Source organism: Oryzias latipes, chromosome 6, assembly GCF_002234675.1.
Source record: "Oryzias latipes chromosome 6, ASM223467v1".
Classification (NCBI taxonomy): Eukaryota; Metazoa; Chordata; class Actinopteri; order Beloniformes; family Adrianichthyidae; genus Oryzias; species Oryzias latipes.
The window spans coordinates 3,127,268-3,153,782 of NC_019864.2; the positions used below are offsets into that span (position 1 = coordinate 3,127,268).

At 39.1% G+C, this 26,515-nt stretch overlaps 1 protein-coding gene across 1 annotated transcript; it reads left to right on the forward strand.

The window, feature by feature from the left end:
• Positions 1-879: 879 nt before the first annotated feature.
• On the forward strand, positions 880-25,972 carry capza2 (capping actin protein of muscle Z-line alpha subunit 2). The gene is made up of 10 exons (XM_004086226.4): positions 880-1,000; positions 14,756-14,819; positions 19,352-19,403; positions 20,295-20,358; positions 22,056-22,262; positions 22,444-22,523; positions 23,491-23,569; positions 23,847-23,918; positions 23,998-24,060; positions 24,940-25,972. The coding sequence occupies exons 1-10, from the start codon at positions 962-964 to the stop codon at positions 25,078-25,080; spliced, it is 861 nt and encodes a 286-aa protein (XP_004086274.1). The 5' UTR covers positions 880-961; the 3' UTR covers positions 25,081-25,972.
• Positions 25,973-26,515: the final 543 nt, after the last annotated feature.

The window sequence follows — 26,515 nt, forward strand, 5'->3', positions numbered from 1 at the left end:
TAATGAAGCCCCTGCAGCCTTAAAAGACAAAAAAATTAAAATACTTACCTGTGAAATGATACACCTACCTCCTTATTGGACTCATTTATCTGATTTTGGCAGTTGAAACCCGCACAATGAACTGGTATTATGCAAAAAATGTGTTCAAATGCATTCACTGCAGCAGTAACTTGACCTCACCAAGATGGCGGTGCTCTCCTCCCATGAGGAACCACGTGATGTCTCCTCTAGTGATATAACTCATTGGTTTTGATGTCTAAAACTTGACTAGTGCGCCATCTAGAGGTAAACAGAGGCAATCACAATGAAGTAAACGATCAGACCCCACGACTTGTTGATCTACAATAACTTTGATTCAAATTGTATAGAAAATTAAAAGGAAAACAAAATATAAAAAAAAAATTATTCAGGAAAAGACAAACAAAAAAATATTGTTATGATAGAACATATGGTATACATTTTTTATACGTGTTTTGATATATTTTAAGTATTTTCCAATTCAACCAAAAATACATTAAAAATGGGATGTCCTTTCAGCACTCTTTGTTTATGTATAAACATGTTGCAAGTAAGAGGATTAAATTAAAACTTCACTTTTGTTTGGTAGAAGAATTCAAAATGTTTTATAATCTGTAAAAGTATAGCCTAAATATTATTTTGGTTAGACCGGCTTTGTTTTTTAAATGCTCCAAAATGTTTGTGTTTTGGTGCATTTAAAAAAGGATTATTTATCTCAGTAGAATTTTCACAGGAGCATGAATTTTTATCAAAATTAAATCGTTTTTTAATATGTAAATGGCATAATGTCTCACTAGCTTTGAGTTCCCAAAACCAAACAAGCAGAGCAGCGGCGCTCTACGTGCACGCGCCGACAACGGTGACGCTGCGCGGTAAACTCCTGGGAACCACCCATGGGGTGACGTCACTGGGCTCTGACAAGCTGGTTGTGCCGGAAGAAAAGATGGCGGATCATGAGGAGCAGCTACCCGATGAGGAAAAGGTAATAAAGCGTTTATTTGAAGCTAAACCTGAGTGGGAAGGGCCTGGACTGGGATTTTAGGTTGCTCGGGGGTCTACCTTCCAGTCTGACCCGGAGATGAGAATGAAATGGGAAGAAAAGCTTGGCGACAGGACAGACGGTGCTGCTTCTCTTATTTTTAGCTCAACTTCCGCTCATTTGAGACTCTCTAACGCCGACTCCTTCTACGGTCCTGACTCAAAATAGGATCAGTGAACGTATTACAAATTCACCTCGACGTTAGCCCTCACACCGTTTTGGTGAGGTTGACTTGTCATTTCAGCCCAGTGTCTCGGGTTACTTGTGTTGGGAAGTTTTCAGAATGCTAGCTGTGTAAGTTTAGCATGGCTGTAGCCCGCTAACCGTTAGCCGCACTAACTAACTAACACGCCCTTTTCGCAGTTTTGACGACAACGCGTCGGGAAAACATCATTAAAACTGTTCGTAAGACTGCTAGTTTTGCAGCATACCGCGGGCATTTCCGTGTAAAGCCCGCTAAATATTTATGCAATGGTCTGCAAACGCTTGCATTTTTGTGTAATCAAATATTTAACTGTAAGTTACTGAACACCCAACAACAACTAGAACTACACTGTTAAATCTTATTTCTTAATACAACAGAAAAAAGAATGTTGTCAAATGACTTCCCTTTAGTGAGAAATTTCTGTCTTAATTCGGTTCTTCATTTCCTTAAATGTGAAACTCGCGCAAACCAACCAGAGACAGACTCATCAGGTACTTCAACTCAACTGAGCCCCCAGGAAATGTTTGCTTTGGGGGGGAGGGGGGGGGGGGGTCATTGCTTCCAGGAGTCCTTTCTAAATCCTAGTCTATTGCTAGACTGTCAGAAGTCACATTTCTGTCTCAGTAATTGGTTAGAGGAGTCTTGAAAGGAACTACCGTATTTTCCGGACTATAAGTCGCACTTTTTTTCATAGTTTGGCAAGGGGTGCGACTTATACTCCACAGCGACTTATATTAGAAATAAATTGAAATAAATACATTGTTAACCCTCCTGTTATGTTCATTTGTGAGGAACAGAGATGATGTTTCTGGGTCAATTTGATGTATGAGGTATGTTAAGTGTTAAGAGGATGTTAAGTGACTCAGAGAATCAGCAAACTTTTTTTTACAGTAAGATCTTGAAGGCTAACAACATAATATTCTATTTTCCAATGATTTCATAGATTCAGAAATGCAATAAAAGTGAAAACTGTTTCTACAAATACAGGATGAAAACAGAGTATTAGTTAGCCAATGATGCTTCATGAAAGGAATAAATAAATAAGTTTGAGAAAAAATTACTGTGAAATTATTAGATAAACAGTCTGCTATGATTGTGTCATATAAGGTTGTGAAAGTTAAAATGCGACTTATAGTCCAGTGCGACTTATCTGTGTTTTTTTCTACTTTATAATGCATTTTTGGGCTGGTGCGATTTATACTCCGGAAAATACGGTAGTGGTTTTCCTTGTAGCTAACTGCTCTGGCTGCATCTTATGCTGTTGACCAGCAGGTTTCAGGTCATGTTTGTGGTTCATCCGGATCCTCTTATGGCTCCTGCATGCTAATCTGGCAGCTTGTTCTGAAATGTATAGAAACTGTTATATAAGCCATTTGTAACTTCTTTTAGCATTTAAAAGAAGTCTTCAAAAAAGGCGGGTATGTTTGTTGTTCATCTTGTATTTTGGTAATATTTTTAAACCAATTGTAGACTCTGAAAACATGTAGATGAAGGAGTTGTCATTTTCCTCCTTTTAATGCACCAAGTTGGTTATTAGTAACATTTCTTTAAATAACAGATTTTTAAATAAAAGAATAACTTCGTTCCACAATCCAAGTTTTAAAGTTCCACTCTGATCATCTTTTGGTCAATTTTTAGATCCTGGTCTTTTAATCCTGATTATGCATGATTATTTCAAAAACCTGTGTTGTCTTCTAGGACAGTTTGTTCAGAGCGGCAAGAGTTCTTTAAAAAATTGCCTCAGAGTTGTGGGCGGGACTTTTGGTGAGGAAGTAAGCCTCCGCTGATATCCCATCATCCCTTTGTCTACACACTGTGCCACTCGCTCGTAACCCCAAGCTAACATTAGTGGTACAACAGAAGAGGCGAGCGATACCGCTGTTATCAAGTCGTTCAGTTTTGAGCCACACGGCAGCTCCGACGAGGAGAACAGAGACGCACATGGATCTATTTGTCTGCAAGTGGAGGCATCAGAATGGAGCAGAGCAGGGAGCTTGTGGCCCACCCATTTCAGTTACTGCGTCACAACTGGGAGCTTTTTCAAACTGCCCTTTTTTTCGTCTGTTTCTGATTCACCAACGTTTGAATAAAGAAATACTCAGAAATGCAGATTTAAGCTTAAATTCTTTTGTATATGTCTTTAATCGTGAGAAACATGCTACAAGAACATGTTAAAAACACTCAAAACCCTATTTTTATGGAAGTGGGTCTTTAGGTTTTTTGCTTGGAGCAGTCAACCATCTGCTCAGACACGCTCAGGCAGTTTTCTGCAGGTCATGGAAAAAAATGGAATGTAGACAAGTTTGTTTCTGATCCTGTCTGATTTATCCAAATTTAGGTACTGTTTGTAACACGATGCAGAACAAATTTTAAAAGTAACAATAGTAACAAGTACAAGGTTTTGCGTCTAGCCTGTTTTTATTCTATATTTTTTACATAACCTGCATAGTATTGTTTAGAAGTAACTGGTTTCATAGGATATATGTAGCATGCAGTGCATATGGCTAAAGAAATGATTCTTTGCATCTGGTTGTGATCTGTGGAATCAAAATAAAACTCTGTTTGTCTGGGACTGGTGGAGTAAGAAAAAGATTAGTCTCCCAGTGGCCTGCTGTCACAGTGTTTTCCCACCAAGGTCTTCTTCATCTGTGAAGACAGTTCTGTTGCAATTCACACTCTTTGTTTCTTGTGAAGGAAATTATTGCAAGAATTTATTTTGGGGGGAAAAACAAACACGCTCAAATATATTTTATGCATAATAACAACAGGAAACTGTTGGCAAATGACCAAAATACTGAATCATAATTTAATTAATGTACGATTTAACACGGTTTAATCTAGTATAATATTTCTTTAACATTTCTATCATAAACAATTTGTTTGTTTCTTATGTTCATGTCTGAAAAAATATGTGAAAGAAACATTTGCATGTCACAAGAATATATTTATATATATTCTGTGACATGTAATTCTTCTGAAATGTTGTCCTGTCTTGTTTTCTTAATATACTGTAGTTACTTTAAATACATAGGAAGCTCATTGACTGAAAATGTTATAGGAGGCTAAACCCTTAGTAAATGATTAACCTGGGGGGAAGAATTTCCTCACTGGTGCAGATGTGAAAGATCAGCGCAGACATGTCTGAGTTATTCTGCTGCCAGACAATCAACTTCCTGATTTCAGCAAAGAAACCACTCTGGTTTTACAGGAAGTGGTTTTTACTCAATCTGTTAGTTAATGTTTCTCGCACTTGCTTATTTGCATAGATAAATACCAAAAAATATTTGTCATCCATTTTATTTTATTTTTTCTATGAATGGAAAAACAGCAACCCCCCCCCCCCCCCCCCGTTAAATTTGCAGGGGGGGGGGGGGTGACAGCGGCTCAGTGCTTGTAAAAAAAAAATCTGCGCCACTCATGGTTTCCTATTATCTGTTATATGACAGAGTTTGTAACAGCCTGAAACTGTGAACTGCCGTCCCTGCAGCTGCTCCTGTCTCCTGTCACACGCGTGTGTGTGTGTGAGAAGGAAAGGGGAGGGGTAGTGGGCTCAGGCTGCGAGGTGAAACGGGGCACGCGGAGCGCTGCCTGCTGCCCAACACCAGGATCATGGCGTGCCTTTAGATGACTCAGCTCATGCTAATTATGTCATGCTTTATGAACTATTGTAGACATTTTGATGACGTGTCTTTATTTTCGAAACATGTTATTTTCCCTAGGGGGGGCTTGGCAAAAAATAATTGAGAAGCACTGACTTAAACCCATCCCCCATGTTTAACCAGTTGTCTCTCAGAAGTTAGATCTTGGTTTTCCTTTGACTTTCTTGAACTTGGTGACAAAACAGATCATGTTTCTCTGTATCAGTAACTCCATATCCCCCCCCCCCCCCTTTCTTCCTTTAGAGTCAGGTATAATTGAACATCAGCTGGCCTGCCTTTTTTATCTGGGAAATATCATTCCCCTCTGTCCCTTTCTCAGCCCAGAATGTCTCCATCCTGGTCCTTAGTCTTGTCTCCAGCTGATTGACTATTTCAGTTCATTTCTCTTTGTCCTTTAGGACGTATCCCCAACCAAGCTTTAAGTGGTCCCGAATTCAGCTGGTCGGACAACAGCCCCACCCCTACACCACACTTCCCATACAACAGCTTCACTGGCTCCTGGTCAAATGTAAAATGGGCTACAAACTCTCGCTATTCACCTTATAGCAATCCACAACCTTCATACCTGTCCGGTCACCTCCACATTGCTGTACCCTCCTGCTCTCTTCCATCCTAATCTGTCCTTCACTCAGCTGACACCTCTATTCCTGAACCACATATTTGAATTAATTAGTAGTTTTAGTTACTCCCAACTCAATTCAATTCAATTTTATCTATGTAGCCCAAATTCACAACAACAGTCCTATCAATGGGCTTCGTATCGGTAATTGCAAAAGTGAAACATGAACTCAAAAGGATCATGAATACATAGAGTTCAATGGGAAAAATACTAAATTAAACTAACAAACTGACTAAGCTATACTGGCATCCCTGCCCTTAGACCCCCCTTTGCGGTAAGGAAAAACTCCTAAAAAACTGGATTCCGGAAATAACGAAGAAACCTCAGGGGTGTCCACATGAAGGAGGGAATCCTCCCCCAGGACGGACAGGCGATTTACTAGAACTCCTCGAGAAGAATTAACTTATCTAACACTACAACTACATATTTGAAGTCCAGCAGACGAGCTTCGTCCAGCAGGAGTTGGGGGACAGTCAGGGGCGCGAGTCAAGCCGGAGACAGGATCCACAGGCAGGTGTCAGAGCAAAGACTCCTATCTTTAATGGCAGCCATTATAAAGTCCCTGTGTAGGTTGTTAATGATCATCTGATGTTTGAGCAGAGTAGCATAGAAAACATACAGGACAGTGTGCCCTAAGGACCAAGGTTAGGAAACACTGATGGAATAGTAGTAATGTGATGTTTGCTTTTACATACATTAACCAAGATCACTGTGAGTGCTACTGTTGCTGTGGGTCAATTTGATTTGGTAGACAAACTATCCTAATTTGTCTTTAGTTGGCTATAAAGCAAGACCCTCTTTAGGCTGATCTTAACAGAGCTGGCATACACAATAAAACATTGAAATCAACTAAAATTCTATTTTTTTTCAATTTCTTCTAAAAAGAAAAAGCACAAGACGGTGTTTTCAAAGCAAAAATTCTAACAGAACTAAACTGAACAATGACGGAACTGTTTTTATTCACACCCAAGATGCAAAATGAATACTTATTATAGTCTTATTTTAGAAAAACAACAAATTAATTGACATTTTAGGACAGAGAACTAATGTAATGGGTTCACTGAAACCAACACATCTTCCTTTTCATATAATAGCAGAAACCAAAAAAAAATCTGTTTAAATTGAAAAACATTTTAATGAATCCTGACTTTTTAACAGTGAATAAAGGCCCCATGTCTTCAATGAGATAACACAGATATGCAATGGGAAAACGAGACATCCATGGTGAACTGTTTTTTATTGGTGTATCAGTATCCTTTTAGCTGACAGAAGCAGACTCTCCTTCAACTCCACAGTACATTCCGGCTGCAGAGCTGGAATGAGTTTATTGTGCTGCTTGCTGAAGTTTCAACAAACTACAAGCAAATGTTACTGCAGGGTTTGGCCCATGTCCTTTTTTTTTGGCCACAGCAGGCTGCCATGTTGTTGCCAAGACATTATCCTATGTGTGAACTGCATGGGTAGGGAGGTGCCACCTTAATTATGAAAGAGGTTTTTGACTGTTCAAGATGGGTTTCTAAAAAGTTGTGTAACTTTAACACAATGGGATTCAATAAACACTCAACTTTCATCTTGTCAGTTCACAGTAGGGCTGACCTGGATGCATCAGGATTGAATCCATCAGAGGAACAGATCATTGTAGACGTTGTAGAGATAAATGCATGGAAGCAGATGGAGATGGTTTGGACACATAGAGAGGACGAACAGTGATGATGCTGGTGAAAAGATGCTGAGGTTGGAGCTACCAGGAAGAGGTCTTAGAGAACATTAAAGAGGAGGTTCAAGGATGCAGAGGAGGAGGACATGAGGGAGGTTGGTGCAGGTGAGGAAAGGGTTAGATGAAGGCACATTTTCTGTCCTGAGGACAAACGGAAAAGAAGATAAATGACCATTATAAATAAAAAAACAGAAGTTGCTAATTCAGATAATTTGAAGAAATTGATTAATTTTCCATCGCCTGGTCCTAATCCTACTATTGATCTTCTGAGAGAAATACGTTCAACTGTTTCCTTTTACTGTTTTGTTTCTTAGGAAACAGTTGAACGTATTGCTGTCTTTGACTAACCAGGGTTTGCTTCCCAGGAGGCGTGGTGAGCTTCATCCATTGTGGGTCATTAGTCAAGGCCCTCCATCATGCTTTCTCCATAGCCAGATTTAACTGTCAATTAGTTAAAATATAAAAGTGTTTGTTTTGTTTTTTTTTAGAATAAAGAAGTTCTCATCAGAACAGGAATGTAGACTCCAGACCTTTTAAAAGCCAAAGATGCCAAACATTGGAGCTTTGCATCTATAAAAATAAAATGTAGTTGGTTTCTATATGGATGTGGCTTAAACAAGTAAATATGAGTTTAAAAATAATACTTCAACTTTATATTGAAATCCATAAAATATGCATTTGTTTAATTGTCTAAATAGATTATTACTTGTTTTAAGACAATACATAGAAAAAGACAACTTTTTATTTTCAAAGGAACGAGAATAACAACCCAAATAATTGTCAGTCATTTTGAACAAAAATCCTCTGTTTTTATGTACCGGTATATATTTTTGCTTCTTTTCCCATCAATATTTTTTCTTATTTTATTCATTGAACACTTATTTTTTCATTTTTCTAATCAAGCATGTTCCCAAAATGAGGGGGGAAAATAAATAAAACAAAAATTGGTGCTTCTAAACTAAGTTTCTTCATGTTTTACTTTAGTCCAGTCACTAAAGAAGAGAAAACACTAATGTTTATTGCTAGAATTCTAGTAAAATAGACTTTGACGTTGCCCAAGAATAAAAATAAAAATCAAAACTTTTACTTTGTCTAAATAAAATTACATATTTTAAGATGCAATATTTTTAATTCCTTGGAGAGGTTTTTTCTGTAAAGGCAAATGGCAAAAAAAGACAATAATTTCCCCCCCATTTCAAATAAAAATCTTAATCGATTTTTTTCTCCCACCTTTTACTTTCTTTAACAAAAAATTACTAATGAATGAATATATTGAACAAAGACTGTTTCAACATCTTCTTTTGAAATGTGCTCAAACTCAAAGTTTAACTAAGTAAAACCTATAAAAATGTTCGTAGAACAATGCAGCGGATGTTTGGTGAACCACCGCTACCATGAGCATCTCTTAAAGAGAGACGCTCCTCACACTCAACGCAGTGTCTGTTTCAGGTGTTGAAACAACTTTGTCGTACCCCCACTTTTGGCAGCTACAAAGTATTTTTGTTATTTTAGAAAGAAAAACTATAGGTGTTATTTAAAAACTGATAGTATGTTGAGTGCAGAGAGAGAGGAAGTCTCAACATAATGAACACATCAGAAAAGATCAGTGGTTTTCACTGACTCCGATTTGTAATCAGTCTGTGCTCTCTGCTTTTGGCATTTTCACACGCTCTATGAAGTGTTTAATTTTCTATCGTAAATGAGTTGTTTCTGTTCTATAGCACAACTAAAAGCCCCCTTGTACCCCCTATGAGGAGAGGGGTGTCGGTCAGTCACCTGTAGTTTGAAGAGAAGGACAATTCTTAATTCTTTTTAAGAAAATGAAATTGCATTAAAGTAATTAATAAATAGTATGAACACATCTTTAAAATAATTTAACTGTAAATTTAAATTCAAACCTGCTGAGAAAACAAGGGCAGATTTTTAAGAGGAACATATTTACTAGGGGTGTGTATTGGCAAGAGTCTGACGATACGATGCGTATCCCGATATTTTACCGAAACATATTTTCTTTCTTTTAAAAAAAAAATAGGACTTTGAAAAGACTCTACCTGAATTTTAATGTCTTCCACTGTAATAGAATGGTCAAATTCAGTTTATTTAATGATCACAATGTTAAGCACAACAACAATATCTCATATAGAAGTTGTTTCCCAAAGCAAATTCATAGTGCTTTTATTTTGGTTACTAAAAATTTAGAAAGGGAACAGTCAACATTGTGTGATTTCCACAACAAAATATTTTTTAGTATAAGAAAAAAAAAAGAATGAATGTGCCTTAACCAATGAGTTCCTATTGGGGAAATAAAATGCTGTTTATTTTAAACATTGCTTAATTGTAGCTCCTCCAGTACTTTTAAACGGTCCAGGAGCCTGAATGGTGCTTCAAAGATAAAGTGTGGGTGGGGGCACTGATTCTTTCCAGAAACAATAAAGTGTGATGAGGAGGCAGCATGACAGAATGAAGGAAAGTTGCTTTAAGGTGACAAAGGTGCTTTGTTTACGTATCAGTCTGCTCTGACTCTGCTGAACCTTTGCAGCCACGCTTCTCACACGCGGAGGTAAACCAACGTAGATCGCCACGATGTCTGCCTTTTTTTCAGAGCGTTGTACACATCCATCTGATCCATCAGGTCGCTAAACTAGAATCTATTGCTGGGAGGTGCTGCAGAACTTTAGCCCGGATTTTAGCCGATGCTAAGCCGCTGCCGTGCTTCACTCATATTTATCTGAGCCGCTAAAAAGCACAGCAATCCACGTTTTTATATGTTACTGGCAGCAACATGGCTCAGAGTTTGTTTGGTATCCATCCCAAGTAAAAACGAAGTAGTTCATGTCTCATAACAATGAAACAAGCTGCCTCTGGCTGAGGTCTTCCTGTTCTCTTGTGTAGAGTAGAGCTGCTCAAAGAGGCTCTGTGTTCTCTGCTGCCAACTAGCGGTCAGAGGGTGAAATGGACAACAAGAGTCAGACGCTGAAGGAAGCTCAGAAATAATTAAATAATCATCGTCCTAGCAGCATTTTGAATCGATACAAGTATCGTCAAATGAACTATCGCGATATTTTGCCGAATCAACTTTTTCCTACACCCCTAAATTTTACAGAAGAAGCCCCTTTTTCCTAATTCTGCTTCCAGGTGATTCATTTTTAGGTGAAATCAACAAAAAACAGCCTGAAACATTAGAATGTTTTGGATTCTTGTCATGATGTCATTGACAGTAAAGATGCAGCGCTCTCATGAGGGGGCTTTTCTCACCCCAACACTCTGTTATGTTAGAAGCTGCTAATAAAGTTTCATTCAAAGTGAATCCATGTCTGTTATTGTATTTAGAAAATAGTTTTTTCATGAATGTCCTATGAATTAAGTTTCTTTTATTTCTCTGCCACGTCTTAAAGTGTGCTCCGTGAAAATAATAAATTCAAATTGATCTATAAAATCGATTCATCGCCCAGCCCCACTGTGAACTGACAAGATGAAAGTTGAGTGTCTATTGAATCCCATTGTGTTAAAGTTACACAACTTTTTAGATATCCAACTTGAACAGTCAAAAACCTCTTTCATAATTAAGGAGCAGTATCTTTATGATTAGGACACAGCGGTGGTATTACTTGGTTCCTGTCTTCACTCATTAGTTGGTAATTTATGCAGACTGTCGAGGGGTGTAAAAACTTCACACTTGTCTCTTACTATGGTGTTACTGTATTGCGGTATGTGATCAAAACACGAGACGGATAACGATTGCTTTCTCTACTGTCAGTGATGATAACCAACAACAAGGCTGTCTGTGTAGTTATTTTTGTCAAACATTTCTCCATGTTATCACAAAGTCAAAGTTGTTGCGTGTCAGCTACTCCAATATGATCAAAGACTTAGGTGATAAAATGGAACAATAGCTTTGGCTTTTTATGGTGTGTTATGTGTAGGGATTTGATAGCGTTTTGTCAATACTTGGAAGACATCTTTGGAAATGAAGCCACAAATTCTGTGGTAAAAGTCCTAAAAGAAGAATCAGGCCACCTGTTTGTGACCTAAAGCTGAATCATGTCTGGGTTTGGTAGACAAACATTGATCCTAAACCGGGTTGGGGCCGAGGGCCACATTCCTGTTTATTTGACATCATACCTCGCTCTGGCTTGTTCTAGTTGGCTGGACACACCCCATCCAGGTCATCATCCATGAGGATGGCAATGATTTCTGCAGACAGAGTTCAACATCCTTGTCCTAATCTAATCAAACTTGATTTATAAAGCAATTTTCATATAAAAGCACAACACAAAGTGCTTAACATTAAAACAAAACAAAATAAATTATATAAATTCAAAATCAAATTGTTTTGGGGTCCCGTCTTTCACGCAGATTCAGATATGTTGCATCTCCCCACCAATGCAGAACATCTTTTTTTAAAAATGGCATTTTCCGTTTCTCTATCCATTCTTCACGTATGCTTGATGATTATGGGTGACAAACATACTTTTTTAAATGACTATACTGGCCTTTATCTTACACATCAGGGATTGGTGACCATCTTCTAGCTGCTTCAGTCACTTTTGCAACTGGGATCTTGCTTTAGTTACGTTATGCATAAAGCATTGCACCCATCCCCCCAATTTTCAGCCTTTGTCTGCTATGTGAAAGGAAGCCTTTTCCACTCAAACAAATATTTTCTGTCCCACACTTCAGGAGTACTTATGTTCCACACACACACACACAGTGTGAGTGTATTTGCCTGTTTTTTGGGTCACAAACCTTCAGAAGATGCCCCGGCTCTCTTGTTAACTTGTGGCTTCACCTTCAAGTAGGGCTGGGCTTGACTTTATCGATTAGTTCTAATTTGTGGTGTCAGAAGATTTTTTTTTTTTATCCAGATCTTTTTTTTTAACCAGCTAACTGCTTTTGTTGGGCCTCCCTGGTCTGAAAAAGGTCAACCAGCCAATCTCTCACGAACACACATGAAAACGTCAACTAGCAAAGAGGAGTTTGTTCTGCGAGGTACACAAACAAAACGAGAAGCTCCCCCACCCCATAACTTCTGTTAAATCACCAATGTGACGAGGATGTGACAATTCTTACCAGGATCCAGATAGAACTGGAGGATAAACCTGCTGGACTTACAGGAGCAAGAAAAAATGAAATAGAAAAGGTTGATTTGGAGACAGCTTTGTTGTAAGTCACTGATGCTACGATGCTATACTAATTAGTCGTCTGTTGCCAGTATGTGACCACAGACTGGTTTGTATCCTATTATTGGACAATGTATCCTGTTTTAAGGCCCGTACACACCGGAACGAATTTCGCCCGCGATATTCGCCGACGTTGAACGCCTCGTGACTAAACAAAGGGCACCAATGTGAGTGTGCACACCGACGCGAAAAAATGCCACGCGTCAAAGCGTCACTTTTTAAAAAACGCCTCGAGTTCGTTTTTTTGGTTTGACGCGCCGCGTCGAAAACTATTCGACCAATGAGAATGGCGCTTTTGCACACGTGTCTGGAGCTTCTGAAGTTACAGTAAAACACAACTTGGGGGCGCTCAAACACAAAACTGCCTTGCTGAGCACACATACCAGCGAAGAAGATAGACGGCAAGTAGCGTCTACACTGCCGCGAAGAAATAATGACGGACATTCTAAAATATCCCCGAACGATGCACCAGTTGGAGCTACTGGTGCTTGAAATATTCATGTTTTCTTTGTATTTTTCTGACAAGCGCGTAAAAACTTGCCCTCTTCTTCTGAGTGAAAAGCGACTTTAAGAAGCGTAAAGTTGTGCAGCGCCACCGTGTGTACAGGAATATTTCTGTTTTACATTAAGCGCCATCTAATGTCAGGGAATGAAATTGCATGTTCGCTCGGCTCATCGTCAGCGAAAATCGCCTGGGTGTGAACACAAAAAACGTGGCAAAAAACGCTGGCGAATAACGCCTGGCGAATATTCGTCCCGGTGTGTACGGGCCTTTAGGCCTTTTTTTGTGTTGTGACTTAATATAAGAAATAGAAAAAGAGTGCAATTTCTGTCAGTATACCCCTTCTGGCCGTCCTTGTTTTCTTACCTTGTTTTAATTTTTAAAAATGGTTAATCTTTGTTTTCATCCGTAATGTGAAGGTTTCTGTTCGTCTTGGGTTACTTTTTATCTGTATTCTCCTGGGTCTGCTGTTTATCCTGATAAACCTATAGTTTATGGTGTATCACTCAATAGAATCGCTGTTGTCACCTCTTTTTTCTTAGCAAAACCAAAGTTCTCCATTTGAATACGTTTAATGTTAGGAGCTTTAAACACGTAATTTTTGTAATCTATCTTAATAATGGGGGTCATATACAAGTCCAGCAATATAATGTTGTGCTAGGTCTTTAATATATTTTAAATGTTTTTCTTAGCATTTTTTCATTGCTGTAATAAATCTACAGCTCTTTGGGAGCAGTTGGATACACACAGACCACTAATAAAGGCCACAGAGACACTTTCTCCCTCAGAACCACACTCCCTTCCCTGAACCACGTCCTTTTTGCACTGGGCTGACACAAGCTGAGCCTCCCTGTCAGTGTCAGGAAGACTTGTAGGTAGGGCATGCAGCATGTACTGTCCTCTTCAGCACATTTTTATCTCCATATATGGTTGTAAACGGAGTGGGCCGTCTCCTTACTATCAGCGGAACATGTGATCTGAAAACAGGAAGTTGTGTGGCTTAGAGAAGTAAAGAAGTGTACAACTGACTGCTCACTTATGCTGGAGGCCAAGACACTCACTTTGAAATATTGGACACAACCAGATCACTGCCTCTGTGGGCAGCGCTGCACAAAGAAATGTATAACACCTGACTAAAAGCATCACCTCTATGATTCAGAAAACAAACCCATAAACTTTGCCTTAGATTTGCTACAAATCCAAGTGTTAATTTCTTGTGGTCTTGAAGATGAGTCATGGCTTTTGCACTTCTGAGTTAGTTTTTATAGATTCCCAAAAATCCCTTGTGGTATAATTTTTTACATTCAATAAGTTGGTTTTATGTAGGCCTGCACAATATACCGCAAATTTATCGTTATCGCAACATTAAGCTGTGCAATATGCATACCGCAAAAGACGGCGAAAATCGCAATAAATGGTTACCTTAAATGTGCAAAAACAATTTCATGGCAGCTTGAAATATTGAACAAATGAAATAAATCCCTTTATGCCTTTAACCAATCGGAAGGACCCGTTTACGTTGTTGATCAGTCAGATGAGCCCTTTTATGTTTGATGTTTGCCTCCTACGTCGACAAGGGTCATTTGGAGTATAATTTTTAAACTGTTGCAGTGAAATGGAAATTATGTTTTTGGTTGTTTTGCTGTTTGTTTATATACCGCAATTTATATCTTTATCGCAATATTAATCACCAATATCGCATATCGCGAGTTTTCCTCATATCGGGCAGCCCCAGTTTTATGTATGAAAGTATTTTATAATTTCGTGTTTATTTATTTTGCTATATTAGTGTCTGAAACAGCACTTTTTTTTGCAGGTACGCATAGCAGCTAACTTTGTCATCCATGCTCCGCCAGGCGAGTTCAACGAAGTTTTCAATGGTGAGTTCTCCAAATACTGTACTGCATCTAAACCTGATGTCTACACTTCTATGATTCAGGGAATTCTCTGCTTGTTTAATATAGTTTGTTATTATGTACCTTAAATGCTAGTAATCAGTGTTGGGAGTAACATTGTTACTAAGTCTCAGCGACAAATGCAGCATTTCCAGTCTGGAAATGTCAACACTATTTTATTTTAATGAAACCCAAACAAATGCATGTTTATTCTCACTGTGTCACCATACAAAGACATTACCAACGTCTGTCTGGAGCCATTTAATCGTAAAGGAGCTCTTCTTCTCTAGAGCCACTGAGCCGCGGTCTTCCTGTGGCAAAGCAACACCATTAAAACAAGACAAACTGGATTTTACAGCCCAGTAAATCTCATAGAAATGAGCAGAATTATTGTTAAATATGTTGTAGAAGTTATGCTTTTGGTGACTATTTTAATCTGGAGTCATTCAAAGATCCTCCCCACTCCCGTGCTGTTAAACTTTTATAAAGCACTTCAATGATGAGAGCAGAAAAATGAATATGCTACTAAAAATATAATTTCATAAGATACTTGAAATGTTTGTTGATAATAGTAGCATTTACTTTTATTTATGTGCAAAGTTTGTTTTTTCCTCCTAATGTAAGGTTTATATCATTTATGTTTATATTTTTCGTGCTGTTTGATAATTCTGAATGAAAATGTTAAAGTTCAGGTTAAGGTGCAGTTACAGAGAATGACTTAAGTGCAGCAGCGATATGTTGCTTTCTATTTAACTAACTCTTCTTGTTGATGCTTTTTGCAGTTTAATGTTCCCCTCTATTACTGTGATTGAAACTATTTTGGATATTTAAACAAAAAATTAGGACAACCAAAAGAAGTTGATACCGTAAAACCTTTGCGTTTAGTTTATTAGAAGTTATTATTATTATTATATATAGCCTGTTGCTGTGTTGTTGTGTGATAATTCTGATATTTAAATTTTTGTACTTCAATCCTGTCTCTCCATTGTAATTAAACAATCTAATTTCATTGGTAGAACTATACCGTTTGCAGGCAGCTGAGGAAAGTCATTAAATGTTTTCACATTTTAACTGACAAAGTAACTACTTTTAAGACACAGTAACTGAGTTACTAACTCAATTACTTAATGTAATTAGTAACTAACTAATTACTGTTTAAAGTGAGACAGCACATCTGACATACATAAGATGTCCACATTTGGTAGATTTAGAAAACAATAGTGCTGCTGATCACTTCAGTTTAAATTGAGATTTGATGTTAACAGCTGACTCACAAGTAATCCATTATTTTAGCTATTTATTTAGTTATGCAACTTTGATATAATGACAACACGCTGTAAAACATCTACTTGCATAATGTGACTATAATGAGTGGAATTCAAAGTGAAAGGTGAAATGGCTCAAAAGAACACAACATCCACCAGAACATTTTAAAAGTCCATAAACCTAAACGACTTCATGAACTGAACTTACATTAAAAGAAAGGAAATAAAATAGACATTTGCACCTAAAAATGAAAATTAGTGAGCACTGTCTGTCTTTAAACTCAAAAAAATTAAAAAGGCACAATCATTTTCTGTCTGCTTCGTCTCTGCACGACCTGCAGACGATACTCTAGGGGGCAGTATTGTCCTGCCTCTTCTCTGTGCCTGTTCATAATGCACCACTACACGGTTATGGAACCAAAGGGGGGTAATGCTCAAACATCAGATGCAGAAGACATAAATAGCAAAAAACAGCTAGACTGTATTATTATTACTTTGTGCTTTATATTGAACATGTTTAATGCCAAAGATCAGAGCTGATCATGGAGGCATAAACCTGAGCTTGTTTTGGAGAAAATGGAGACAAACTCAGACATTTGATTTGACTGACTTACAGTCATTCAGTCATTTTAAATTTGGGGAATATAAAGAAGAGCAAAAGAGTCTCCATTTGACTGAATTTAGGAAATAAAATCATGTTTGAAAAGGAGGCAGGCTGAAGCTGTAGCTCCAGGGGCCTCATTTATAAAACTTTGCGTAGGATTTGCGTCAGAAGTGGCGTACGGATGAAACATAGGACGTGCGAACGCACAGAAATATTCGGATTTATTAAACCGTGCGCACGCACATCCTACGCATCTTTCCCTTTATAAATCACAACCGATTCTAAATGCAGCGCAGCTTTTTGCGGCTACATGACACGCCCACAGTTGCCCATAAATAGTCCGTGAAACGCCCACAAATTAATATTCATGGCTTGCTAAATCATGGCAAACACAGAGAGGAAATCAAAAAAACGTAACTTCACTCAATGTGAAGTAGAAGTTATCGTTGGCGAGGTGGAAAAGAGGATAAAACGTTGTTTGGAGGGCACAGTGTGGGCATTACTAATGCCAAAAAGGCACGTGAGTGGCGAACGGTGGCAGACGCCGAAAATGCTGTAGCCTCACAACCTCGGACCGTGGCCGAAATAAAAAAGAAATGGTCGGACATCAAAGTCAAGGCAAAAAAACGTCTAGCGCTGCATCGCCAGAGTGTGTCCGCCACGTGGGGTGGGGGGGTGGGGACCGGAGCTGACCCCTCTTGATGAGAAACTGGCCGCTATTATTGGGGAATCCCTATTAAGTCCCCCTTATCAGCGTCCTCCTCCGCCTCAGTCACCTGACTGAGACGGAGGGGACGCCGACGCGCCAGGGTCAGGGTGACACAGGTAAGAGAAATAATTAAAATGAATGCAGTCAAGTCACATGTATGCAGGCTACACAATTACAGATTATTAATATAGAACAATTTTATTTTAGTTGCTGGGTGTTCCAGCGGGGCCAGTGGTTACGATGCTGCAGCTGAGCAGCCGTCTGGCCCCAGCGTCTCCACGGCACGCGGCTCTCAACCCTCCAGCAGTGGGCGTGTCCTCACCGATGCAGTCCTTGAAATGCAGAGGGAAGTCAGTAGTTCAATCAGAGAGGTGGCCAAGGAGTTGGGCGAAATCAAGATCGCCCTGACTGAAATAAACTGCACGATGAGGGAATTCTTAAATAAATAATATTTTCCACACCTCTTTTTCTTTACAAGCGACGCATCACTTCCAAACGCTGGCGCACAGCAGCAGCAAATGGCTCAAATGCGTGGGGATGGGGTTCAGGGTCGGGGCCAACACAGCAATCAGCGCCAGGGGGTAGAGGCACGTTTTTAAGCTGTGCCACATTGTGTAGCACAGCACATGCCAGCACGATTTGGCACACACTGTCACTTTCACGTGTTTCTTCCATCTGCCGACGGTGTCGCCGTTTCTCATTTCACCCGTTTTTGTGCGTACGCCTGGGTCAGAGCTTGCGTGGAGGACCGCACATTTTCCCGTCAAGTTTGCTTTTTATAAATCTCAACTATTGCGTAGAGAGTGGCGTACGCCTTCTTTTGTGCGTACGCAACGTTTATAAATGAGGCCCCAGGTCTAGAAGGGATTTATCAATGTTGTTAGCATGTTATTATCACATCATTCATTACAATCATCATGAGGCTCAGACATCAACAAATAATCCCATATCTATTGAGTATTAATGTAAGAATTGAAAATTATGTCTTCATATTTATTGTTAAATAAATACTTGGACATTGTTTTAGTTTATTCCAGAATTTTACTCCATTTACTGCCTGCAAAATCTTTTTAATGTTATTCTAATTTTTAATCTGTATCCTCCAAACATTTTTAGGTGCATTGGAAGCAAGTTATGTCTTATTTTATATAGACATTGAACTGTCTTGACTACAATGACATCAGATAATTTCAGTATTTTAGATTGGAAAGCAGATGGTTGGGTTTGTGCAGGATGATAAACGCAGTGAATCGTTCTGAAAGCCTTATTTGTAGTAAATACATAGGATGGACAGTAGATTTGTGTTTCCCAAACTTCAGTACAGTTTAACAAATATAGATATCTGAGAGCAGAACAACAGATATAATGATTATTTTTCTGTTTATGATTGAAGCCCTTCTGAGCTTTAAGCTCGTGTGCTGCAGAATTGGAAAACTACTTTGTGTTTGTGTATCCATGCATGTGGATGCATGAACAAACTGACAACTCCATTTTTGACTCTTTTGGTTGTATGAAGCTGTTTATGAGCTTTGTTGCATCGATATCAATTCAGAATAATGGGTATCTGCTGTTGTGTTTTCACTGCAGTTGTTTTAAACACAACATTCTCAGACTGTTTGAGTTCACATCATCTGTGAAAACATCACTAATTGTTCTCCAGCTTTAACGTCATGTAATAAATATCAGAAAGTTGTGTTTATTTCAAGAACTATTACTTGTTTAGATTAAGTTGAATGTCCATCCATTGCAACAGTCTGTGTTCTGTTATCATCAAACCAGTTGATCAATCAAAATGAAAATATTACAATATTTAGGACTAACAATGATACCAAAAAAAACCGACTCAACCTGATGATCTTGTGATCTCTGCATTAAGATTTCCTCCTAGAATAGGCCTTTGCTCATTTGGTCTTTGTAATGCTCTTATGTTCCTCCTCAGATGTGCGATTGCTGCTCAACAATGACAATCTTCTCAGGGAGGGTGCAGCTCAGTAAGTCTAACCATGTTTTGCTCCTAAATGCTTAATGTATTTTGAATCTCTATCCAAAAGCTAGTCCTCCAAACACCAGTGTCTCAGTTTAGCACAAAGCGGCGTTGGTGAATGTTTAGGTCCTGGGTCCCGAGGCTCAAGTGGAGCTGATGGGAATCAGACAGCATTTCTAACCAGGAACCTCAGTTACTGGAGGCTCACCTGCTGTAGTTATTAGCATGTCAAGCTGTAAACGTGGATGAATGTCAAAGAAAATCAAAGCAAAGAAGCTTCAGCCAAAAGGAAAGTATGGAATGTGTGTTTTAATCTGGATTTTTAATACAATTCTTGCTCATACATGGTTCTAATTTTTTTAAACATGTCTAAATGTTACATTTTATACATATTGTTGGTCATCGCTTAAATCAAATCACTATATTTTAAATAATTGATTTGATTTGAAATGGTTTATTTCAAGCAATTAATTAGATATTATTATGTATTTATTTTTATAGCTTTCTTTGGATTTTGTCATTAACAGCAGCTATCCAAAAAAATTCAAATTTGGACACGATGACCAATCACAAGACTTTCTTTTGAAAGCCATGTGGTTTTCAATCGGCATCACTTGGTGTCCACTGTGCTTTAGCAACTGCTTGGACCGGGCCGGATCCAGGCTCACGGAGGCTCTAATGACCAGAACTGCTTTGTCTTACTGCTTTTTTCATTTGGACAAAGTTAAGAGTAATTTAAAGTATTTGGTTTATATTTAGCAATTATTCAAAGTTTAGCTCAGTGGATTTGGGTAGTAGGTTTATCTAAGTGAAAAGCTCAAACTCCAGTTTAGAAAGTGCATTAAAGCCAATTGAACCAGTGAAAACATTTGTAGTAACTTTGTGTTTCTGTCTGCAGCGCGTTTGCACAATACAACTTGGACCAGTTCACTCCTGTGAAAATCGAGGGTTATGAAGAACAGGTGAGTTCTCCTACCTTTCCAGTGTTGTTGGAGGAGTTGAGATGAAATGACTGGCTTTGAGTCTGAATGTGCTCATTTCTACCCAACTTATTGAGTTTGTCTATTTCTTTATTCATGATATATTGATTAAAGAATGATTAATACAAAGAGGGACATGGCCACCATCAAAAATGGCGATCATGTCATCGGCGGCAGATTGTCTTAACATCACAAAATGCATATTTTAGTGGGGAAAGAACTCAATCATATAAACTATCCATGGGTTGTAGGTCTACCTGTTCCTGTTTGGGCTCATGGAGTAGCTGAAGCCCATCCAGTGGCTATTGGGTTAAGACAGTGAACACCCAGTAGAGTTTACATCCAATCAAAACCAGTGAAAATGATGTTTCTCTATAAGGGAATAATTAAAAAGTCAAGAGGACCAAATTTACTATTACAATTTTAGGGAAACCCATAAACTGCAGTGACCTGTAACGTTAGAAATAGTTATGGTGTGGACTGGACATTCTTTCTGATTTATCGAAACTTAGAGACTTTTCAAATTCAAACGTAACTTAATCAAATTTGATTTTATGACCGAAATCTGGATTGGTGGGTAGATTAAGCATTCTGGAGTTAGTAAACCCACAGACTTTTTGCTATTATTTAAGGAAGACAAGACAATGTTAATGTAAGATGTTACATTTACAACAACATTTTTACATTTCTGATTTGTGGCAGTGATCCCTATACCTCAGGAGTCTGAAACTCTGAGTTCTAGGGGAATGTTGTGACCAGTGTTCCCATTGGAGAACTGCCATAAATATAAATAAATAGCCATAAATCCAAAGTGCCAAACCTAATGCAACACATTTGATTGCTTCTCTTTTTTTTCAAAAGCCAACTGAAGTGTTATACTGTATGAACTTTGAAGTGGCACAAAATTGGCTTTGACATTTGATCAAATTCTGGGTTCTGAATTTCCATTTAGACATGGAAATTCCGATCAGCTAATCAGCTGTGGGTGCAAATCAGTTTCATTGAACGAAGAGAAAATTCTAACACATTTGATTTCCTCCCCTGTTTTTTTTACTACTGCAAGAAGAAAGCAAACCTAGGAGCTGCTGGTTGTCAAATGTTCTTAGGTTTGCTAGGAAATTCTCATCATATATGTGAATTATAGTATGTGTATACTGTAATTAAAGAAATGGATGCTCTGACGGGCTAAATTACAGTGTTGTTGCCAAATAAAAGCAGAGGCCAGGTAAGGGAGTGCTGAGGCTGGAAGTGGCCCTTAGGGGCCTCAGGAAGGAATGTGACATTTTATAATGTACATTTGCTTATTTCTCAGAGCATTCTTTTTAAGCAGCACGTTAAGTTGTAAAAGTTAACATTCATCAGACTCCTTTGTAATCATGACATCAAGGGATTGCATCGATGATGCTCTGTCCTGAGCAGGAAAAATGGAAAATACAAATGTTTTATCTCTGTATTCCTCTTTGTGCTTGACAGTTACTGTGAAGTAAGATACTGAGTGGATGTGTGGCAGCATTAGTCATTGTTGCAGTATCTTGTGCAAAGATTTCATCATGTCCCTCTGTTGCTGTGCCTAAAGTTCATTAGTCTGGCACCCAGCAGACTGAGCCCGGGGCGGAGCCCAGTTCTGCTTGTTCGTCTGTCCCTGCTTTCATCTCCTCATCCACCACTCTACGCATTAGGTCTTAATCACAGAGCATGGTGACCTGGGTAACGGACGGGTGTTGGACCCCAAGAACAAGATCTCTTTCAAGTTTGACCACCTAAGAAAAGAGGCCAGCGACCCGAGACCCCACGATGTGGACAGCTCCATGGAAGGCTGGAGGAGTGCTGTGGACTCGTCTGTGAGGGCCTATGTCAAGGAGCACTACCCCAGTGGAGTGTGCACTGTACGTGCAAGCCAGCGTTTCTTTGATTAGACCACACAAACATCAATGTTAGAAATAAAGCCAGAAATGACAGTAGGCAAAACCAGAATTTGAACCACAAACCTGTTAGTGCAGCAGAATTCCAAATGTAAACAAACTGGATGGAAATCTAAATGTTCCTTTCTTTTTCCTCACTCTTCAGATTTACGGGAAAACTATCGATGGACATCAAACCATCATCGTGTGCATCGAGTGCCATCAGTTTCAACCCAAAAACTTCTGGTGTGTTTCAGATCATGGAATTTGAACAAATGTTCTCCTCTCTTTGTTCTATGTTAGCATTATTTCTTGGTTTGAAGGCATTTCTTGCACTGTGTTTTGGTGCAGTGTGACCCTCTGCAGGTGTTGCTGAGCTGCTGCTGATCAGGTTAATCTAATTGGATAATAACTGCACCAAACCGCTTTACTCCCAGGTCTTAAGGTGCTCAGAAAGTTGTTGGTGTGATGATCCTGTCAAATAACATACGACTAGGGCTGCACAATGTGAGGAAAACTCGTGATATTAGTGATCAATATGATGATGATATAACATGCAATACATGAACAAATGGCAAAACTACTAAATACATCATTTCCATTTCACTGCAACAGTTTATTTTAAATAAGAGTCGCCATAACTTAAATTATACTCTAAATGACCCTCGTCTACATAGGAGGCCAACAGCCAACATGAATGAGTCCATCCGATTGGTCAAATGCATAAATGGATTTATTTGATTGGTTAAACACTTCAAGCTGCCATAAGATTGTTTTAGAACATTTAGGGTAACCATTTATTGCAAATTTTGCCGTCTTTTGCGATATGCGTATTGCACAGCTTGACATCGCGATAACGATACATTAGCGATGTTTTTTGTTTATTTTTGTGTGTGCAGGCCTCCATACGACTATTACCAAACACTGCATTTCTCACATGAACAGCATGCTGAGAGTGAACTGAGTAATAATGCATTATTTTATATGGATGTTGTCATTCATAAACACCATTTCATTTGAATGGTCACTATTCTCCACTATTTTGTCTTTCTGTCAAAACGTTACGACTATCCGATGCTCTTCACATGTGCTGAGATTGAAGTTTCATACCATCACATTTTTAACTGTATATGGGAGGCGTACATTCCAGTGGAGATACAATTTCTTGTATTTGTAATTTCTTGTTCTGGCTAATGTCTTTGAATCTGCACAGGAATGGACGCTGGAGGTCAGAATGGAAGTTCACCATCTCCCCCTCCACCACCCAAGTGGCAGGAATCATGAAAATCCAGGTATTTTTGTTTGTTTCGTTGCTCTGTGAGGAAGGAAGACTTGTTGTTATTGCAGTGACAAACACAAGAAGCATGCATCGTAAATACCTGCCAGTACGTCTCTTTTATCAACTCGGATGCAGTGTAAGCTCAGTCTGTGGTGACTTCCTTTCACTGCTGCTCCTGTGACGCGCAGAACAAACTGACCACGAGAAGCAGAATTTAGTAAATTAGAGATGCAGCTGTTTGTCGTGTTAAATAGTTGTATTGAAGGTATTTGAAAATGTCATCTTTCCAGGTTCATTACTATGAGGATGGGAATGTTCAGCTGGTGAGCCACAAAGAGGTTCAGGAATCCATGTCGATCTCTGTAAGTACAGCAGAGAAGTTCTCCAACACTCATGTCATGTGTGTTCTGAAACAAGTTAAGCATGTTTTTCATCTGACAGAATGAAGCTTCAACCGCTAAAGAGTTTGTGAAGATCATGGAAGCTGCAGAGAACGATTATCAGGTATGGAGTCTGCTGAAGGAGATGGAACATTCTCTGACAAACAACGTCTACAATAAAGTAGCTAAAAGTTCTGCTCACGTGGAAAACACAGCAGACTGAAGATGGATTTTATCTTCAGGACATGTCCCATGCTTTTGTGTGTGAGCTTTCATCTGCCAAATCATCCAGTTCTCACAAGCTGATGATCTCATGACAGTTCCTCACCGTGCCGTCAAATCGGCCAGAAAAACCCACGGATGAACAAGCACGATTGTTCTAAAGCAGCAACGTCTTTTTTTCTGATGTCTCACCCAGGGTGAAAACAGATCTCTAGTCCTAGATTTAATTGAACTCAAATGAGGCCTTATATTAAAACGTACACTTCGTCGGCCATTAACCCTTACTTGATGGCAATCTTTATGAAGCAAACTGCACAGTGTAAAAAATCACCTTCAAACTTGGCACAATGTGGTTTGAATTTCCTCAGTTGTTTTCAATATTTCTTAAAAATCCTCACATTTATTTTGTGTAAATTGGTAGATATCTTGTCACTTGACCCTCATTTAGAGTTGGATTATGTAGTCATGGCTTCAGCAGGAACAACACATGCAGAAGGTTCCACTCTTGGGGTCAGCTTACATGCTGTTGACTTCTGTTACTATGCCAACGGAGCACAGGCCACTGTATGGTGTGATGTTAAACCCAGGAGAAAGAAGTGGTCTGAAGTGGCCACATGGAGTAGAACTTCACATAAGATAAGATCTCCACAATAAAAGTTGTAGAAAAGTTTGAGTTTCCAGCCTCTGGCAGCCGCTAGCTCTCATTTCCCTGTGTTTTATATCCATTTTTTAACCGATACTGCTGTCTTCCATCCACCTCTTTCCGTTTTTCTCCTGTCAGACCGCCATCAACGAGAATTACCAGACCATGTCGGACACTACCTTCAAAGCCTTACGCCGCCAGCTTCCTGTGACTCGCACCAAGATCGACTGGAACAAGATCCTGAGCTACAAGATCGGCAAAGAGATGCAGAATGCTTAACCAGCAGAGAAGACAACAGACAAGCCCCGCCCCCCCGAGCCCCATCCCCCCCAAACAATGTTGCATGACTGGATAGTTGTTTTGTCTTTGTACAAAAATTAGACGAAATGGGAGCAAAGAAGAGTTTGGTCTCTGAACATGATGTCGCATCACAGATTGAATGGCACAGACCCCACAATGATTGGATTCATCACAGTTACGATGATACAACTAGAGGAACATTGACAGACATAGGAAAGGGAGCAGACACTTGTATGCAAAAACACCCTGAAGAAAATACAGTATCACGTGTGCAATATTTCTTGTGTCAGTGAGACCAGACCTCGACTTTGTCCTGATGAGACACGGTTTTAATTTGACATTTTTGAAAAACAGTTATTTCACCTCCTTTTCAAACAATAATGAAAAGCTCCACATCACTCCTATTGTTCCGTAGAGACACTTACAAGGAAAAGGGGTAGACAGGTTTCATCATCACTGACAGCCACAAAACCTTCTGGTTCTTTCGTTTTGGTACTTCCCCCCCTCATCTGTCCTGGATCTGGATGTGAGATCTGCAGCTCTCAGTGCTCCTGGTGATTTGCCTTTTTTTCTTTTGGTTTGACTTGTCTGAGCTCTCACTCAGTGCAGAGTCCTGTGACCACATAACAAGCTTCATTAACAAGTCAGAAGTTGCTAAATGTGCATAATGTGCGATTTACAATAAAATCGAGAAGCATCACCATTCTCCTCCAGTGCTTATTTTTATTAAAAACAAATCCTGACTGTATTATATAACAAGTCACATTGTAATATATATACATGTATGAAACATCCTGTCAGTTTGGTGATTTATTTCCATAAAAATTGTAATTCAGTCACAGTTATGTTGCATTAAATGACAAATTTTGTATTGACTGGCTCACTCCTAATTTCTGACGGCTCCTGGAATGACGTCGGGTTGGAACTAGTATGAAAGAAGTCTGAAGGAGATGCTGATGACAGCAGCCATGCGTTTCAGAGCGTCGACAGTCGATGGTTCAGGGACGGGGAGTCTTAGGAAAAGACCAGAGGCTGGAGATGCTGAGGTTCTCTCTGGGAGTGGCGAGGATGGAGGAGATCTGGACTGAATCCATCAGAGGGCGGTAGGTGTTGTGGAGATAAATCCAGGAAAGCAGATTGAAATGGTTTTGACACGAGAGGAAGAACCGTGATGTTGGTAAAAGGATGCTGAGGTCGGAGACACCGGGAAGGAGTTTGGAGGAGGACCAAAGAGGAGGAAGATGATTCATGGTGAACCTTCAAAGAAGCAGCAGAGAGGAAAAGCCCAGTCATCTGTTGATCTATTTTCAGAGTTCCCACTGGGTTTTTATCTATAGTTATGCCGTTTTTAGCCAAAATTAAATAACCTGTTCCATTTTGAACAATATCGTTTCTGCAGAGCAGCAGGAGTTGA